Below are 19,131 nucleotides of genomic sequence, written 5' to 3'. Positions count from 1 at the left end.
ACAAAACGGGGTCGCGGTATCACCCCGGGACGGTCCACCCCACCGGACACTAGATTTGTAGTCCCACAACTGCTCTAGGTTGCTCGCCACTGTCAAGCGCGGCGCATGCAGGGAGCCTGAATTTCTGTTTATATTAATCCGTATGCCTGGGAGATTGACATTTTCCAGGTCGCAGAACTTTATCTTTTCCTACGCCCTGGAAATGCGTTCCTACATCCCAGTCCTCGCGCTTCTTGGCGTCGTTTCTGCTAACCCAACCCCCAATCAATGCAAGTCGTTCCCAGGAGACAAGTCATGGCCTTCGCAAGCAGAGTGGAACAGCTTGAACAAGACAGTAGGCGGACGTCTAGTGGCAACCGTACCACTCGGAGCTCCCTGCCACGTTCCGACTTTCGACGACGCGACTTGTGAAAGTCTGAAGAAGGATTGGCAGTTTGAGAAGATCCAGTATGTTCCACACATGTGCTCTGAAGACGTCACTCTAACGTTTAGTCAGTTATGAATCGTCTTCATCTGTAATGGCACCTTTCTTTGCCAACCAGAGCTGCGATCCCTTCCAACCTCGAGACCGCCCATGTGAGCTCGGGAACTACGTCCGTTACGCCGTGGATGCGTCCGGGCCTGCAGACGTCCAACGAGCGATCGCGTTTGCTGCCTCCAAGAACATTCGTCTCGTCATCCGCAACACGGGCCATGATTATCTCGGTCGTTCCACAGGCGCGGGCTCACTAGCGGTGTGGACACACCATCTCAAGGAAATCACCCATGTTCCGACGTTCATGGGTTCAGAATACAATGGCCCGGCTTTTAAGATTGGTGCCGGCGTTCAAGGTTTCGAACTAATGGCTGCTTCCCGAGACAAAGGCTTGGTCGTGGTTGGAGGCGAGTGCCCTACTGTTGGCATCGCTGGCGGTTACACACAGGGTGGTGGACATTCGGCTATCAGTACTAGCTTCGGCCTCGCTGCCGACAACGTACTGAATTGGGAAGTCGTGACAGCAAGCGGGAAGCTTGTCAATGCGAATACGAAGGAAAACGCGGACCTTTACTGGGCTCTCAACGGCGGCGGTGGCAGCACCTACGGCGTTGTGGTTGGGATGACTGTCAAAGCGCACAAGGAAGCTGTTTTCGGCGGCGCTTCACTGTCGTTCTTCACCACGGACAACGACCAGGACGTGTTCTATGATGCCATCCAAGCGTTCCACGAGGAGCTGCCTGCCATGGTAGATGCCGGAGCAATGGTGGTCCATTACTTCACGTCTTCATTTTTCATGATCTCCCCGCTTAACGCCTACAACAAGACGGAAGCCGAAGTCAAGGCCATGCTTGCGCCTTTCGTCGCTAGGCTGGACTCCAAAGGCGTCAAGTACACCGCTGAATACAGCGAATTCGACACGTACTATGAGCACTACGACAAGTACTTCGGCCCCCTTCCTCTCGGCAACATCCAGGTCGGCATCGCCCAGTACGGTACTCGCTTGATCCCACGAAGTGTAGTGGGCAACATCTCCGAAACCTGGAAGGCTATCGTAGAAAAGGGAGTGACCTGGATTGGAGTCGGTACAGATGTGAAGGCGTTTGGTTCGGAGAAAACAACGTCGGTCCACCCGGCCTGGCGCAAGGCAATCGTGCACGCGACCTTGACACTTCCATGGAACTTCACAGCTCCGTGGTCGGAGGCGTTCGCAACTCAAGACAAGATGACGAACGAGATTATTCCTCTTGTTGAGGCTGCGACACCTGGTAGCGGATCCTACGTGAACGAGGCCGATTTCCGTCAACCGAATTTCCAGGATACGTTCTGGGGCCAGAACTACGCAAGGTTGTTGACGATCAAGAAGAAATGGGATCCTTCAAGTCTATTCTACGCCACTGTCGGCGTTGGCAGCGAAGCCTGGACTGTTCGGACTGACGGTCGCATGTGCCGTGCCTAGTAGCTAGTTCCTGTTCTGAGTCAATATGAAAAACTACACACAAGTCGCGTCGTTCATCTGATTGATACCAACCTTTGACTGATGAACAGGTCATCATCGACCTCGCGCGTGAATTCACCATCGTCGGCTCAAGCATCTCCATTGCATCACGATCGAATAAATCAACAGCCGTTATGATAGAAATCGTCTCCAATACGCTGGTAGCAGCGTGTGCAATTGGAAACATGGAAAGGTCGTAGCGCGTCCTGAACGCGTCCAATTCAGGTTCTCGAGTGGGGAAGCTAGCGTCAATGACGTACACCAGGGGATACCCTGCAGCCGCCACAACTCTGAGAAAACCAACTAACAATCATGCCTCCTAAAAAGTTGAACAAAGATGGGGGCAAGAAAGATGAAGAGAACAAAGAGTCTAACAAGCCCGCCGTTTCCGAAGAAGAGGTGCGGCAAGAATCAGGGAAAGCCGCCAATGCTGCCCTCGCCGCGCAAAAGAAAGCCAAAGAATTGAAGGATGCAGCAGCTGCGGCCAGCGATCCGGACGAACGGGAGAGGCTGACAGAAGAAGCCACAAATGCACACATCGAGGCTGAGTCATTTGGAAAGACCGCAAAATATCTTCGTTCGGGCGCTTTTCAAGGCATGGCAATGGGCACAGGCCTTGGTGTCGCGCCTGGTGCCACATTGGGCGCAATCACCGGGACTTTGGTTGGCGGCATCTCTTCAACTCTGCTTGGTGGGATAGGTGCTGGAGTAGGTGGAGCGACAGGTGCGCTTCACGGCCCATGGGTGAACATGGGCAAAGTAGCAGGGAAGGGCATGAAGAAGCTCACTAGTTTCCTCCCGCAATGGGCAGCGAGCGAAGAGCAAAAGAAGACACTGGAGAAGATGATGGGACAAGCTAACGAAGAAGAGATGCCCGGAACTGAAGAGCTTGAGAAGTTCAAGAGTGAGGGAGGTGGAGGTCAGATTGACGAGGGTTGGATGGAGAGTGCGAAGGGCATGATGCCAGATCAGAAAGAGGTGTCAGACGCTGCAAAGGCTGGTGCGCAAGCAACGGGCGGAGATTCGGACTCGAAGCCCTGTGCGAACCAGTCTGAAGAGCCACCAAGCGGAGATTCAGCACAAAAGAGCGAAACTCAAGGTCGCAAGAAGCCACGGAAGCTGAATGCGAAGCAAGATGATAGCGAACCACAATCAGTCGAGACGGACAGTATGCGTAATGATGCTGGTGGAGCATCTAACGCAAGCGAGAAACCCGATACTCAAAACGCGGATTCGCAGAATGACCGGGAAAAGAAACTCGACCAACGAGAGAGTGATCTTAATCGACGACAGGCAGAGCTAGAAGAAAGAGAAAAGGCCCTGGCTCAGCGTGAGAAAGAACTGGATTCAAAGCCTGACGGTGATGCCACGGAGTCTACTTCAGCGCCGAAACCCAAAGGTCAACCGCGCAAGCTAGCAAGTAGATCGTAGATCTTTAGGGTACGCTAGACAAAGGTCCTAGCTATAAGTTACCCTATCGACCGTATGGGATTTTGGGATTTGATTGGTCGCTGCTGTAACTGGGTTGCTAGGGTCATAGTGATGTTAGCAAGTTGACGATTAGTCGGCACGGGTCGCTTCAACCACGGGCGTCAGTATGCGAGAACCAGAGTCTCTCGATTACACACAGCTACAATATCTGCATCAAACCTTTCTTGCATCTTTTGCATTCGAACACCTCTCATTTTTGCTTCCAAACACCCTCAAGCTTTTTCGAGCTATATACAACAACAATGTCGCGCCTGCCCTCTCCCGGTCCCGATACCTTCAGGTTTCTCGACCTTCCAGCCGAACTCCGGCTGATGGTATACGAGCACATCCCGAACGAAGTCTTCCGCCACGAATGCCGAGAGATCTTTGCTACAAAAAAGCACGGCTTGTCTCTTCAGATCGCTCAAGTGGGAATCGCCCTCCTTAGTACGTGTCGGCAGATACACACGGAGGTCATCGAGATCATAAAGAGAAAACAAGCACTCGCAGCGTCAATACCCATTCGCATTGTGATGATAAGATGGGACGAGCGCATTGTCAAGATCTTATACCTCTTTTACCGGAAAATATACATCGCACGCTGGAATTTGATCGGATCAACGTCGATTTATGCGAAACTCAGCTTACCTGGTAACGAACCTCTCTTGTCTGCCTTCAAAAGACTGATACAAGGACTTCCGAATATTGAGTTTGTTCTTGATCTCCCGGATGTGGACTTGTATGCCGCAGACCTGCTATCGGAAATAGCATGTTACGGTTGTTTCAACTTCCGCACTACCGTCCGTGTATCGCCTGGTTCGATTTCAACGATAGTGTTCAATTATTTCCAAGGCATCCGAGGCCTGGTTGTCATGTGGGATGAATGAAAAGACTGACTCATGGATGGGGGGTATCGTGGAAGACTTGGTTGCACGCTTGCACGCCAACCTAGGAAAAAACTGAACAGCTTGGAGCCCTGGCGCCTACGTTGACGTTGAGTAATCTACTCTGCAAGGTTTTGGGTCAATGTAGTCTGCAGACCTGTTCAGTTTTTTTCTTGTATGAGGTGCTTGGGTGAATGGGTCGGAGAAGTTGCAATTCATTTGGAGATTGCTAGTCTACCTGCAGGATTGGGTATGCTTCACAGCTCATAGCATTCGCCTCGTTACCTCGTATCAAGAGCTTGTATCTTAATACTCGGCCTCGTGCATTCCTGGTCCCAGTCGGTGGACGATCGCGACTGCACCGTGCGAGCATCGCTGCTACCTTCTCACCTCCTGGCAGCCACAACAACACCTCGACCCTCGTTTCCACTCTTGCTTTACGGAAGCTGCATGCTGCCATGGTTGCTTATAAGATATTACGCGCCCACCATTTCTACTCTTACTACGCCACACCATTCTTCCGGCGCCGCAGCTCTTACGCTCGAACATCCGATAGCAGGCAGCGTCCGATCACTCACCTCAAGACTGCTATTCTCGCACCGCAATCATGTTCTTAATGTCTACTCTCCTCCTATTAATTCTACCTACCTCACTCTTCGCCAAAACCATACCTCGAGCCGACAACGTCGAGATCCACACGAAGCCTGATATATGCCTTCCGCACGACGGCTTCGGCAGCAGAACAGTCGCTCTCAGCGACCCGCATGAGAACAATATGTTCGACTACGCCGTCGTCACCAAATACACTACCTATTACCCCGACATCCTCAAAAACGCCTTGGCAGTCAAGGGCTTCCAACTTTCCGATCTGGGGAACGATCAACTATGCGGTTGGACAAAAGCTGCAGCCGTGTATAGCACACTAGGACTGGACTTCCACAGCCACCGCGGCGACATCTACTGGAAACACAGCGACGCTCACTCGGTTGGCGACTCAAGAGATTCTGTCGGCCCTTCGAAAAGGTCTGCTGATAAAGCAGCCCGCCTCCCGTCTTCAATCGAGGGTAGTGTTGTAGCCATCAGTAATATACTCATCGTCAACCCACCCGCCGGCGACGTCTACATGTTCAGCACCATCATCCTCGCCTGGACCACGAGTCTCTTCGGCTATATCCTCATCATGCTGCTGCTCATGGCCTGCATCAGAAAAGCCGATCGAACCACGAACACGTCAAAGGATAACGAGGTTGACGAGGGCATCGAGCTCGAATCCATCAAAGCACCCGATACAGATACCCTGGCGAGAACCGACTCCGCGGCGGGGCCATTCGAGGACGTCAAATGGGAATATCCCAGCCCTCAGCGTTCTACCGATACGAAGCGGGCCGAACCGCTGCCTATGTACTCGCTTTGGGGATCTCGTCATGCGGTGGCTTGATGCAAGGCTGCGCTGAGGCTCATGGTGAGGATGCGGTTGATTCGCTGTGTGGTTTTTGGTCTCTCATCCCCAGTTTCTTGTGTCGTCGCGTTTGCTGTACCTGGTTTCACTTTTTATTCTCATGGCGCCAGGTAGATAGCTGTTACATTGTGTCTGAGCATCCTGAACGCTTTGGTCATTGCCAAGCACACGTCGGCTCCGCCCGTTCTCCCGATCCCATCCTCCTCTGCCGTCTATAGCATGCGCTTTTGCTTTTTACATAGCCCCCAATGCAAGCCACATCACCTGAAACCCATCCATCAATCAGTGCTGTGCGGACCATCGGAAAACGACATGCACAGCGCCTGGTCATAGCATCGCCCCGCTGTCGTGATTCCGGGTGTCCAACTAATCCAGCCTTTTACTTTACGCCCGGCTTAAACTGCGGTCGAGCTGAAGTGATACAGTGCATACCCAACCCAAGCTCAAACACATGTGGTGGGGCTTGGATCGATCTAATTTCCGCTTATGCGGTCATTGTTACACAGAAAGACATTGGGGGCTAGTGGCGTTCCCAGATGTCGAGAACGGACCGGTGAGCAACGCGTTACTCGGTAAGGCGGCCAAGCAAGTCGTGGAAGTTCTGTTGTACGTCACCAAGAGGGCGGAAATAAGCACAGTGTTACGGTACACCAGCTGCTGACAGTCTAGTAACGTTGGTAAGGCTGTTCGCCGATGTCAAGTCGCTGGCATGGGGTGTAGATGATTTATTTAGTATGTTGGACGAGGAGACTTAACGTTAGGTGGAATATGCTACAAGAACAGCAATGATGATAATACGATCGCTGACAACAAGTGAAAAGGCACATTTGCAGTAGATTGATGCCTTCCCTCTGTGTACCCAACTATACACTGCTCTCATGCAGATCCTCAGAGTTACATCTCATACCTCGTCGGCGCCGCCCCATCGGTTGGCATTTTATGTGCGTGCTGTGGATCCAACTCCACCAAGCTCTCGGGTGGTGCCTCATTCAGAGGAGGACCATAGTAACCGGAGTTGTTGTTGAATGGATGAGAATTAGGCCCGTTTTTGTACTGCTCAGCGACCTGTGTGCCAGGCATTGGTGACGAGGTCACGTCTTTCTTTCTGTGACGACGGAATAGGAGGAAACCAACGACGAGGCCGATTATGAGTGCGACAGGTATCCCGACGCCGATGCCGATTTTGGCTGATGTGGGGAAGCTGTTCTCGCGCGGTGCCGCGCTCGCTATCGGTATGGGTTCGGGTGTGGATGGCGGTGTTGTCGTTGGTGTGCTAGTAGGTGTCGAATTTGCAGTGGCAGAGGATGGGGAACTCGCGGTAGACGCTGAGCTCAATGAGCTGGAAGGCAAAAGCGACAGGGACGATCTTGTTGTCGATTCGGTCTTGTCTTCAAGGTAGAAATACCGGCTGAAATCTTCTGGTTCTGTTGCGCCCTCCTGGTAGAGCGCCAATTGGAACAGGTTGGACAATTCGAGGTTGATCTCAGGTCTGATAATCCATTCTTGGTTCGTTCTGTTCACTACACTCTCTGTTATATCTCGTTAGCCTGTGGTCTCCTAATTTTTGAAAGTGCTTGCTATACGTAAAATGTATTCTACGTTCTTAATCGATACGCCGGTCTTCGGATCTGCTTGCCACAGTATTATAGAGACTGCAGTACCGACCGGTGCCTCCGTCCAATACACCGTGATCTTCTCGCCTATAGTGTAGTTGAGTGCATTGCTCATGTCAAGTGCGACATCAAGCGATGGCGGGAGGATAAATTCCATGGGCGCTGGGACATGGACAAAGGTCCAACTATAGTAGCCCAAGATCCGACTAGAGCACGACCAAAAGAAGAACACGTCTGCTGGAAGATGAAAAGATGGTAGAAAGAACTTCGGGTCTGAAAACGTCTGTAAGCTTCAAGCGAGTGAAGAACAGGCTACCCAGAACGAGGTAAGCACCTAAGGTTGAAGCAGGCGAAGTGTCGGAGCGGTACCTCAAGCAGTCGACGAGAGTCTGAGATTGCGCCTGTGCAGTGACGCCTGAGGCTTACGAAATGACAGTCACGACGGCAGCCTGGAAGTGCTGGGCGATTAGAGTGGTCTGTGGCGTGGTGCGCTTTTCCCATACCAAGACGAGTCTGTCATGGCTAGAAGCGTGGCGCTGGAGGTCATCGGTCTGCGCACGAGAACTCTTGTTGATCAGCGTTGGAACTGTCATCTCGTGCATGCGGCTGAGCTTGGGATGTGCTTCTCAAACCACGTGTCACGGACGATGATTGTTACCTGTCGTTGGTACCGATCGTTCGCTGGTCTTCATCGCCATCCCTCATGAATCATTACCCTAGAGGGTTTACAATCGGGCTGAGACATATCATACCCTTTCCATCATTGGATGACAGGACACAACCTCACCAGCCGTCTGGGGCCAAGACCTGTCGTGGCCTTAAGTATCTGCATGTATACGCACCGCGGGGCGTAAGGCTGCGGATCCCCGAAATGAGCAACGGATCTTGGTAGCCAGTGAAACCTCCTTGTTTGGTTGAGGAATGCGGATTCTTTGTTGCGCACGTGGCTGAATATGCTGTACTACCTCTTTGACACCGAAGGTTTTCGTGGGGTCCATGGCATTGGGTCATCCGCGCCATTTATTTCCGGAACTGTCAAGGATAGTCTAAGACAAAGCCTAGATTTGCGTTGGTGTCTAGACTGCAAAGACTCAAATGTCAGCGGTCGTGATTCAGCCTCATGAAGGTCGATGTGGATGATGAAGCATCTACATCCGCTCTGCTTGGACACATTACAGCAAGCTTTCGTTCGGCATTCTGCTCATTCAGTATGTTAGCAAGGCTGCAATTCAAGTTCGTCAGCTATCAGTCGCTTTTTGCCTTGTGCGTCCTTCTTCTCATATACCAGATCTACACCATTCGCTCCGCCCACGTCGACATCGCTCTACCCATCCAGGAAACCGTCCAAGCACCTAAGTATGAAGGCATACCGAGGGTAATATGGTACAAGCTGGGTCCTCGTGGCCTCTCGGAAGAAGCGCGGAACTGGACCGATAGCTGCATCACGTCCAACCCAGAGTACGAAGCGCACTTCATGACAGACGAAAGTAGCGACGAATATGTTCGAACTGCATTTGCATCGAGGCCGGATATCGTCAACAACTACCTTGCGCTTCCAGTACCTATATGGAAGGCGGATCTGCTTCGCTACTTGTTACTCTGGGATCAAGGTGGCATCTGGTTCGATCTCGACGTCTCCTGTGAGAACATACCCATCGACGACTGGATTCCACCGGAGTACAAAGCGAACACAAGTCTGGTTGTGGGCTGGGAATTCGACCATGGGTGGCCAGACAATTACTTGCACCAGATGGAGATATGGGCCATCATGGCAAAGCCCCGGTCACCGCATCTGATGCAGGCGATAGATGACGTTTTGGAAGAGCTGGCTAAGAAGACCGCCGAACATGGCGTAGCCGTCGAAGACACTACCATGGAGATGATGGGAGATGTAGTCGACTTCACAGGCCCAAGGCGCCTGACGTATGCGGTATACAAGAGTCTGGGTGCCATGGTGAATCGCAATCTGGCGGGAAGTGACGTGGAGAAGCTTCTGCAGCCCAAGCTAGTCGGAGATGTGCTGTTCATGCCCGGTCGCTCTTTTGCACCGATGACGAACAGATACAGCGCTGAAGAGGAAGCTGTACTATCACCACAGTTAGTGACGCATCATTACGCTGGAACGTGGAAGAACAGCCACGGCGGCGAGCGTTGAAAGGTCAATTCGAATCGTACTCCAAAGTCGCGTCGGTCTGTTGTCGGCTCAGGCCGGGGTTTTGGTCCGCCATCGCCATCAACAAAGGTCGCTAATAGGCAACAATCCGTAACATCGATGCGCGTGTGAGACGGGCGCAGGAACTTCTTCAAAGGTCGATGCCGCAGCTTGGTTTCCAGCCCCCCGGGCCAGCGCTTGAGGGATCTTTCGACCTAGCGCGAGCTAGCATGAATGCAGCTAGGTCAGAACCTCCTACGTGCTGCTCTACCTGGGTATCACTACGATACTCACAGTCTTCATTGCGAACTGGTTATGGAGAATGCAATGTGATTTCATGGGATAAGCTACAGCAGCATCAACATTAGTTCAGAAGTACAATCTCCCATACACCCACCTTCGTGACCCCTCGCTCAAAAAATCCAATTGCTGCCACGAACCTGTCCCGCATCTCCATCCACTGCGTAATGAGAGCGGGCTGACAGTAGAGCTCGATTTTCTTCACTTCCGCCAGCTTGGGAAGGCGGTGTAAAACATCAAGCCAGTCGCAACACTCTTTGTGAAGATTTCTTGAGATTCCTGCATCTTTGTCTGAAGCGTCAATGTTGAAACCTATTTGGAGCCTGATGACGGCATCGGCGATGAAGCCTATCTGCGCGGCTGTTACACGTAAACCGGACGGGGTATCATACTGGCGGGCTTGGGTAGGAACTTGCGAGCTTTGTCCAGCCATGATAGGTTGATGTGATGAAGGTTCGGTGAGACGCTGAAGAAGGGGCGATGTGGGTATTTATGTATAGCCGATATGATTGCTGTCTTTACCAGCTGATATGACCACCGCGGTCTGAAGCCATGTGACGTTTGTTGTAGCAAATTCAAGACTCCTGATCACCGAACGGATAGTTAAACTTGAGGAGAGCATTCAGTCCACCGACCCAGTGGTCCTCAGCCATGTCTTCCTTGCCACTTGTGCCACGCACGATGCTAGGAACACCACCTTCCCAGCCCCGCGCGTCTCGTTTGACCTCTTCCCCACCTATGCGGACTTCCATACCCGTGCCCAGTTTCTCTGTAATGGTATTTCCGTCGATGCTGACCTCGACTTCGCGACCACGGTTCTTCTTGCCTAAGCGCAGTGTGATTGGCGTCTGAGCTGGCAGCACCAGTGGTCTGAAGGAAAGCGATCGGGGGCAGATAGGCGTGAGGCATATCGACGGTACGAGGGGGTGTACGATGCTTCCTCCAGAGGACAACGAGTATGCCGTGGATCCAGTAGGCGAGCTGATGATCATGCCATCAGCGACTGCCTCGGTCAGGAAGCGGTTGTTGATGTAGACGTCGATGATCTTCAGGTGCGGGCTGGAGCCACGGTGAAGCGTGACCTCATTCAGCGCGTATGTGTCGCCCTCTCCTTCGATGCCACTGATTCTCTTTCCATCAGGCCCGAAGACGCCCACCTTCAGCCTGTTGCGCAACAAGATGCGCGCTGTTCTGTTGCTTCCCATAGCCTTGCCACGTATGTCGGCGTAGCTCAGTGGCTTATCCAGAGGATCATCGGGCGACGTAGGTGGTGTGGGTGGAATCGTCCCATGCGAGTCGGAGAGGGTAGCGTAAGTGTCTGGCGCGCCGCTCATGTACACCTCCCGAAAGGCTCTCTTGTATTCCCTGAACTTGAACTCGCCCAAGAAGCCGATGGTGCCCATGGCGAAGCTCAGTACAGGAGGTACATTTTCTGCATGGCTGAACAGGCTACTAGCCCTCAGCAGCGTGCCGTCGCCTCCGAGCGTGCAGACCAAGTCGGTTTTATCCGAAAGGTACTGCGGTGCGCCTTGGCTTTGCTTGTATGTGTATACCGGAAACGCAAGCTGCTCGTGAAGCTCTTGGGCTGTCTCGGGATCGAAGATGACGTTTATTGACGGGTAGGTGGAGCGTATGTGGGACGTGAACTCTATCACGGACTCGGTGATGTTTGGCGTGCGCTTCTTCTTGGTGACGAGGATGTTGCGCGGTGGGGACGGCCATTGCAGGCTCAGCAGGGTATTCGAGGGCGACTGTATGTATGACGGCGTCGTGCGCGAGGGAAGCTCTGAAATCTGCCTGATCTCAAGACGTCGTGGAGACGAAGAGAAGCTCCGTGCCTGGGCCGGCAGAGCCAGGAGGCGCCATGGCAAGACGCGATGCGGTACAAACATGTTTAGAGGGTAGGAGGCTAGGGCCAAAATGCTAGGCGAAGCTGTGCGCAGAGCTTGGAGGGGTGAGTGGGCGCCATATGAGCGGGTGATGACGAGTCGAACCGTGGTAGGATGGCGCCTGGTGGCATCGCATGCCAGACGGCGAGGAGTGAATGCTAAGGCGCGGAGATAGTCCAGGTGCAGCGACTAAACTCCATAATCACATGCAGCGGTGGAACATTTGAAGGGGTGAAAGTTGCGAGTGAACGCGTCCGGATATGACTAGCGCCCGCTCCAGGCCAGCTAACGGGTGGGGTGAACCGCCGTGCTGTCATCATGCTCGAGGGAAAGCTGCGGATCGGCAGCACCAAGTTCCAGCGCCCGGAGACACGATGCGCGAAAGCTGCGGCCTGATTACTCCCTCTGCTCCTCTACACCACGCTCGCACGCCCTTTCACCCCCAGGCGCCCAATGCAGACGGCAGCGCGCTGTCCCACTCTCCCCCGCCGCATGTCTGGGCCGTATCCGTAGTTCTCTCGTCCGCCTGAGCATCCGCCCACGCCCGCCTGCGTGCACGCGCACTCACACTCTCTCTATCGTATTCCTCAGACCTACCTGCATACTCCCCATGCTTGCCCACACCACGAGCATCATGTCCACCACAGACATCCGGCAGCGCAAGCCGCCCGCATCGGTGCCCGTCATCGAGAAGCTGAAGGCGCAGCGCACCAAGACACCCTCCGGCCCAAAACTCCCCGATCCAAGCCAACACCCAGCCGGCAAGGTCAAACATGGGCCTGTTGTGCAGTTTCTGCGCATGTGTCTCTTTGCAGCGTACTTTAACGGCAGCATCATAGCGTTCGTATACACTCAAGGCTAATACCACCCATAGGATACTAACGTCATGTCTCAGCATCGCCATCACCCAATATATCGGCCTGCCGCTTTACTTCTATAGCAAGGACCTCTTCTACGCGTGGATGGCCATGACCAAGCAGCACTTCAGCATGACCGTCACCACCATGACGTACTGGTGGGCGCCCGTCACCATGCGCGTCAGTGGAGACGAGAGCATAAGAGGCCAGATGAGGAAGAAGGAGGATGGACTACTCGAGTGCGACTTTCCAGAAAGGCTGGTATTCGTCTCGAACCACCAGGTACGGTTATCCAGGCAACATGCTGCAGAACGATGAGCTGACACCTGCTAGATCTACACTGACTGGGTCTACCTCTGGTGGATGGCATACAGCGCGTCCATGCACGGCCACCTCTACATCATCCTCAAGGAGTCGCTCAAATACATTCCGATCCTCGGCTGGGGCATGAGGCTCTTCGGCTTCATCTTCCTATCCCGCAAGTGGTCCACAGACAAGGAGCGCTTCCAACATAGGCTGAGGAAGCTGAGCAGAAGTCACGATGGCCCACTATCTGGCTCCAAGGGTCTCGACCCCATGTGGCTTCTCATCTTCCCCGAAGGCACAAATCTTAGCAAGAACGGTCGCGCCTCGAGCAAGAAATGGGCAGAAAAGAACCAGATTGAGGACCTAAGACACGCACTGTTACCGCGAAGTACAGGCCTTTCTTTCTGTCTGCAAGAGCTGCAAGGCTCCGTGGACTATCTCTACGACTGCACAATGGCATACGAGGGCGTTCCGTAAGTCTAGCCTACCATGCAGATTCTTCAGATACTAACACACAACAGCGCTGGCCAATACGGCCAAGACCTCTTCACTCTCTACAGTACCTACTTCCAAGGACGCCCCCCAAAGTCCGTAAACCTGTACTGGCGCCGCTTCGCCGTCGCCGACATTCCCCTCCACGACGACAAGCTCTTCAGCGACTGGCTCCTTGCCCGATGGCGCGAAAAGGACGACCTGCTCCAATACTTTCTCGAAAACCAGCGTTTCCCAGCCGACGAGGGTGAGACACCAAACGTCAACGGCGGGCCACCGCTCAAGGGCGCTGGTTGGATCGAGACTGACGTCCGACCGAAGCTGTGGTACGAGTGGCTACAAATCCTCGTCCCGAGCGCCGCGCTTGCGCTCGTGGTGAATGTATTCCTCAAGATTGCGAATCTCGTAGCGAAAGTGACGGGAGCAAAGTCATGAAATCAGGAAACTCCTTACTTGGCGGTAAACATGTTGTTTCGCAGTGTCTGGCGCGTGGTCGTTTGTGTTATGTAGATCGGCTTTGATACCCTATATTCATCTCTTCTCTGTCCATCAAATGAGGGTGTACCTCGTGGTACTCACGTAATCCTTCTTTGGGCCCTTGACATCGTATCGCACTTCCCACCACATGTTCTCTGTGTCCCCGCTGAAAACACCCGGTCCGAATGTCCAACTAGCCGTATACAAATCCTCGGCACAAAGATGCGTTTCCTTGTTCTTGGCTTTCACCTCCTTTCCACCCGTCTGCAGATCACCCATGTTGACGAATGATCCCCCGACCCCTTCCCCGTTCTTTCCCACGCCATCCTTGATGTCCGCGCGCGGCATCTTTTCATCGTCGAAGAAACGGACAGCGATGTAGTCTCCTCCTGCTTTCTCATTTGTGCTTTCTGATGTCGACGTTTTGAGTTGGTACACGTATTTCCTGCGTGCGTTGAACTTGAGACCCGTGTCTGTTGAGAATTCGCCTTCTTCGGCGTAAAGCAGAGTTGGTGGAAAGGAGGCTGGTAGGTCGCAGGACGTGAACGTCGCTGTTCCTGTTACCGTGCCCGAGGGATGAGTCGGCAGGGTGGAACGGAGTTGGCGCGTGAAGTTCCATGGTTTATCGGGGGAGTTGCGAAGATTTTCGAAGATAGAGGTAGGCAGCGAAGGAGAGCTGGGACTCGGCTTTTCGGTCTTGGAAGAGTCGTCTGTTTGTGGTTCTTGTGGCAGGGGTCTTGTTTCTCGAATGGGTATTGAGGTTGTGATACCAGTGTTCGTGCCGTTAGTCTTGGTTTGCAAAGAAGCTTTCGGGTCTTGGCTTTCTAGCAGGATGGCATTGACGCTTTGGAGCGTGCTTCGACTTGGGTTTAGCGCGGGGTTGCTTGTTGTTATCCAACTGAGCCTTTGCTTGATGAAAGCTTTTCCGATGGCACTTGTCTTCTTTGGCGTACTGGTATCTATCGCTCCCTCCTCGTTTGTGTAGAGACATAGTATTGCTAAGGCGGTGCCGACGGATAGATCCTTGCCTGTTGGGCAGCATACGAGGATCTTGCCAGTCGTTGGTTCTGAAAGGGTCGGGAAGAAATTCAAAATTTGGGGCAATTGAGTGCGGAGGTCGCGTGAGCCAAGTTTGCCGGTTTGGCATTTGAGGTGCAAGTAGTGTTTGACTCCGGCGTCCTTTAGCATCGAAGGGGCGAAGGGCTCCGGTGTGCAACTAATCACAACGTCGAATCCGTCGAGCTTCATCTGGTCACTAGGAGAGATGTACAGTTTTGACGTTGGCTTGATCAGACTTGCGACCGCGCTACTACCTCCGTCTTCGTTGAGCAATCTTTCGATCAGAGCTGGTGCATCTTCCTCGCTCGTCTTCATCAGCACATCCTTGTTCTTCCAGAAGACTGTCGGCGTGAGTCCGTGAGACCATGCTTCGTGGTCATCGGCAGCACCCTGGATATACCCGCTTTCCGATGCCTCCGCACCACGTACTCGTCGCGATGCTGTGCAGAGCACGATCGGGTGAAAGTTGGGGAAAGAAGGCGGACTGTCCGGAAGAGATGATTGCTGTGTTACCCATATCGGTCGTAGGGGCTTCTTCAGCTTACTGCGAAGGTCCACGATGTTAGGTTTGCAGATATCCTTGTCTCGATATCAGCGAATATACTCAGGAATACCTGGCCAATATACTTACCAAAAATTGTTGCACAAATCCGTCTATCCTCTTCCCCATCTGTGCATGCTCGCTCTCTCCCACAACTTGTGGTGGCGTGAACAACCGCATCTCGTTTTTCCCAAGTGTGCCGAATACCGCTCTGTTGATCACACAGCACCATGTCGGGATGGTTTTGCTCAGCGCGTCCGGCATACTCTTGCCCCTCCTCGTGCTGTCCACAACCACGGCGCCGCCAAACTTCTCCACCACATCCAGCAGTTGCAGATTTAGTCTTCTCAGACTGAAACTCCATTCGCCCATGTGACCGTCCGTGCTCTTGAAGTAGACAGATCCAGACTTTTGGGCTGGTGGAATGTACCAGCTTCCACACCGTTCATTGGCTACGAGAGGTAGATCGTAGGCAGATGCGACTGAACTGACGAAATCGCTGTCGGAGATGATTGAATCAAGGCGATTGTGCGTTGATAGTGTTGAGCGGCGCAGAGAAGAGAGGGTGCTGGATAGATTTGGTGTGTTGGAAAGGTGCGGAAACAGGATGTCGGTTTCTTTCAGAGGTTGAGACATCGTTGTCGTGGGCTCTTCCAGTGTCTGCGCGGGTGGAAATAGAACGACCATTCACATTTCCATACCCCGCACCATCGCGTACGAAAAAAGGAAACAAATAATCCAGAGGAGTCACAAATAGAAAGAAAAAGCTACACGTAGATCGCAAGGTTATCGAGGGCTATTAATATGATCGAGCGTTCTATATCATGTTCAGGAATTGGGGATGGAAGATGGGTTTTCGTTAGGGAATGACCACGAGAACGCTAGTCCAAAAAAGGTTTAGGGACAAGGGGTCAGAGCAAAAATCCAATGCGGTAGGCGCAGCATAGTGATACATTTGTCTATGGTATGAATGATTGCTGTGATGCGTTCGCCGTCTAGTCTCGTTTAACAAGCGAAACAGGCGCGATATAACTCTTCCGTGCGCTGACGAAATAGTTGACCGTGGCAATGATAGCCATCGCGCCAAACATGAGCGCCGCCCAGTTCATATCCGTAGCCGAAGGGTTTGGCACTATCGGGAAGAATGAAAAGATGAAGGAAACGACCAAAAAGGCAAGAGCAAGGTCGTTGACGATGCCTCCAAACTTGCCCAGGCTCCAGCGTCGAGGGAGCAGTGGCTCTCCTCGCCAACGCTTCAAGCGCACGCATCCAATCGATATGATGTAGGAGAAGATGAGAGCTGCGTTCGAGATGGATACAATGGCATTCAACGTAACGTCCGACCCGAAATTGATGCAAGCGAGCACGAGCGAGGATCCAAGACAGACAAGTAGCGCGTTGACGGGAATGTCCCAGCCGGCTGGCACTCGCTCGATCCATGCAGAGAACGGAAGTCCCCTGTCGCGCGCAAATGCCCAGATCTGGCGCGAAGAAGCAGCAGTAACGGATACGGCTGCAAAGAAGACGAGGATGACGAGAAGAGCACCCATGACCTCAGTGCCGGCGATAGAGCCTGTCGCATTGTAAACGGCCTGAAGTACAGGCTGTCCGGTCGGCGATTCGAGAACCGAATCGAGAGCACCGCCGCACATTACGAACGTAATCATCTAAAATGAGCATATGTAGTCAGTATCTGCCTCTGATCCAAAGTAGCCCAGGCATGCTTACCATGATGCATCCGAATATGCCGTTGAAGAAAACAGCCCACATCATAGCTTTCGGAAGCACTACGGAGGCGTCTTTCAACTCCTCAGACATGTGCGCGCCCGCGTCTGGACCAATAAAACACCACAATGGGGTTGAGAGGCCCACCAGAGCAGACACGCCCATCGAGCTCCATTCTCCACCATTTGTCCAAGTGGTGAAAACTTCTTCCGCTGGAAGACGCTCCGCCATAGTCCAGAATAGAATCAGAAACGCGAAGAAGGCAAAGACATGCAAGACTAGCACAACACCTTCAGCGAGGGGAAGGTGCTGCGCCAAGAAGATGTTGAAACCGATCATGAGGAACAGCCAGAGCATCATCAACAGTGTGACATGCCATAGTTCTCCAATCTGGGCGTCAGGGTACGCGAGGAGGACCATTCCGATGACGAGACTCGAAAGCATTTGTGCACAGGCGGGAATCCCGCTGACCCACCCGACAGCCGCAGCCCATCCTGAACATGGTGTCAGTACGAGACTTTAGATGTTTAGACCATTCAACTACATACCCACGATGTAACTAAGGGACTTTTGGAATGATGGCGGGGCGAACTCGCTGACCCAATGGTATTGTCCACCGGCAGTTGGGGCCATTGAGGCCATTTCGGCAAGCGACGCAATCATGGCTAGGACGAACATCCATGTGATAATCATCATCCAGATGACTCCTGCTGTGCCTCCATTGAATAGCCCAAAATAAGCTGAACTTTGGTTATACTTAGCCGGGGATAGATCGACACAGGAACAAGAACTTACAGTAGAGCACTTTCCCATGTTGACTGTAGGACGACCACGAACCCAATGATGGAAATCAGGCGAAAGTTTCTCTAATTGAACGCTCAGTAGAGTTCCTGCATATGTGTCGCAATAAGGGCTTACCCGGAGTTCCTGTTTCTTGCCCATCCGCTGCATGTCCTCGACGTCGTGGGCTGTGCCTCCCAGAGCGCTGGCATGCATCCTACCCGCTTCGCCGGATCCATTGCTTCCTGTGTCATACTCCTCGGCATTCACAATCTTCGATTCTCCGACGACTGCCATGGTATCAAGTAGGCGACTACAAGAGAACGACCATCGGCGCAGGTAAGAGATGTCCTGAAAGAAGAGGGAGGTGCAGTGGGGAATTCGTCCCAGACGCTGCTTAAGCGATCTAGATGCAAACTCTACAGCCGTTACTATACACGTTGATTGCAAGCCGTGCCTAGAGCTAGGAACTAGCTGCCGTTCTTGGGCCCATCACCGCTTTATGTGGCGTGCCATTGGAATCGTGACAGGCTTTGACGAATCAGCCATGAGTAATTAAGGAGATGGCCTTGGAAGAGCGGCTTGAGAATACAGGGCTCTCAAGCCGTGCGCATTGCGCAAGGACACTAATGCATGATATCCGTGGGGGCCTGTGCAATGTCTTGTGCTGGTTCATGTACACCATACCATGTATCCATAATAAGGCGACTCAAGCGTAAGCTTATCAGGTACGGAAAGGTTTCGATTTCTTGATGCTCTTTGACCGTCGCGCATCATGCTATTGGTGTCGCGAGGCCAAACAGCCGACCGGCGACTCGTTGATAGAGCATGCAGAGGGTATGTGTTATCGAAGGGAACATGGAGAAGGACCCTCCCAGGGCCGTTCCGTGGCCACTAGAAACAGGCTTCGCCCGGAATTAAACAGCCGAGGTGTCTGTCGTCCAAGCTTGCTCCGCAGCACCACACACCTCCCGGGGCCCCGAACCGCGCACCAATCAACACGTTCGCTGTCACAACCTGCATCTGCGTGCTACCGTGCTTTCATCGTCAAAAAGGCTAGCTACAGGCTGGTGGTGTCGCAGATCGGCGGTCGTAGGAGTCCAGCATGGGCAGGTGCGCAAATTCTCCTCCGTCAGAGCGTTGAGAGGACGAGG

General features: G+C 53.0%; 8 protein-coding genes across 8 annotated transcripts; 5 read left to right on the top strand and 3 right to left on the bottom strand.

The window, feature by feature from the left end:
* Positions 1-202: 202 nt before the first annotated feature.
* ZEB1 (Zinc finger E-box-binding homeobox 1) lies at positions 203-1,934 on the top strand (the record flags this gene model as incomplete). The annotated part of the gene is made up of 2 exons (XM_049364532.1): positions 203-447; positions 497-1,934. 2 exons carry the CDS (start codon positions 203-205, stop codon positions 1,932-1,934), a joined length of 1,683 nt encoding a protein of 560 aa, XP_049223610.1.
* Positions 1,935-2,285: 351 nt separating this feature from the next.
* J4E78_003898 (uncharacterized protein) lies at positions 2,286-3,404 on the top strand (the record flags this gene model as incomplete). Its single annotated transcript, XM_049364531.1, has 1 exon — positions 2,286-3,404. The coding sequence occupies one exon, from the start codon at positions 2,286-2,288 to the stop codon at positions 3,402-3,404; it is 1,119 nt and encodes a 372-aa protein (XP_049223609.1).
* A 1,530-nt stretch (positions 3,405-4,934) lies between these two features.
* Positions 4,935-5,765, top strand: J4E78_003897 (uncharacterized protein; the record flags this gene model as incomplete). Its single annotated transcript, XM_049364530.1, has 1 exon — positions 4,935-5,765. One exon carries the CDS (start codon positions 4,935-4,937, stop codon positions 5,763-5,765), a length of 831 nt encoding a protein of 276 aa, XP_049223608.1.
* Positions 5,766-8,609: 2,844 nt separating this feature from the next.
* On the top strand, positions 8,610-9,554 carry J4E78_003896 (uncharacterized protein; the record flags this gene model as incomplete). The annotated part of the gene is made up of 1 exon (XM_049364529.1): positions 8,610-9,554. One exon carries the CDS (start codon positions 8,610-8,612, stop codon positions 9,552-9,554), a length of 945 nt encoding a protein of 314 aa, XP_049223607.1.
* An 872-nt stretch (positions 9,555-10,426) lies between these two features.
* Positions 10,427-11,743, bottom strand: J4E78_003895 (uncharacterized protein; the record flags this gene model as incomplete). The annotated part of the gene is made up of 1 exon (XM_049364528.1): positions 10,427-11,743. One exon carries the CDS (start codon positions 11,741-11,743, stop codon positions 10,427-10,429), a length of 1,317 nt encoding a protein of 438 aa, XP_049223606.1.
* Positions 11,744-12,374: 631 nt separating this feature from the next.
* J4E78_003894 (uncharacterized protein) lies at positions 12,375-13,830 on the top strand (the record flags this gene model as incomplete). The annotated part of the gene is made up of 4 exons (XM_049364527.1): positions 12,375-12,580; positions 12,636-12,879; positions 12,931-13,376; positions 13,425-13,830. The coding sequence occupies 4 exons, from the start codon at positions 12,375-12,377 to the stop codon at positions 13,828-13,830; spliced, it is 1,302 nt and encodes a 433-aa protein (XP_049223605.1).
* Positions 13,831-13,844: 14 nt separating this feature from the next.
* J4E78_003893 (uncharacterized protein) lies at positions 13,845-16,108 on the bottom strand (the record flags this gene model as incomplete). The annotated part of the gene is made up of 3 exons (XM_049364526.1): positions 13,845-13,877; positions 13,975-15,510; positions 15,563-16,108. 3 exons carry the CDS (start codon positions 16,106-16,108, stop codon positions 13,845-13,847), a joined length of 2,115 nt encoding a protein of 704 aa, XP_049223604.1.
* Positions 16,109-16,467: 359 nt separating this feature from the next.
* Positions 16,468-18,274, bottom strand: J4E78_003892 (uncharacterized protein; the record flags this gene model as incomplete). Its single annotated transcript, XM_049364525.1, has 5 exons — positions 16,468-17,139; positions 17,201-17,691; positions 17,746-17,942; positions 17,993-18,063; positions 18,116-18,274. 5 exons carry the CDS (start codon positions 18,272-18,274, stop codon positions 16,468-16,470), a joined length of 1,590 nt encoding a protein of 529 aa, XP_049223603.1.
* Between the last annotated feature and the right edge of the window lie 857 nt (positions 18,275-19,131).

Source organism: Alternaria triticimaculans (genome assembly GCF_023758025.1).
Source record: "Alternaria triticimaculans strain BMP 0046 chromosome Unknown scaffold_4, whole genome shotgun sequence".
Classification (NCBI taxonomy): Eukaryota; Fungi; Ascomycota; class Dothideomycetes; order Pleosporales; family Pleosporaceae; genus Alternaria; species Alternaria triticimaculans.
This window is presented reverse-complemented; position numbering and strand designations above follow the sequence as displayed.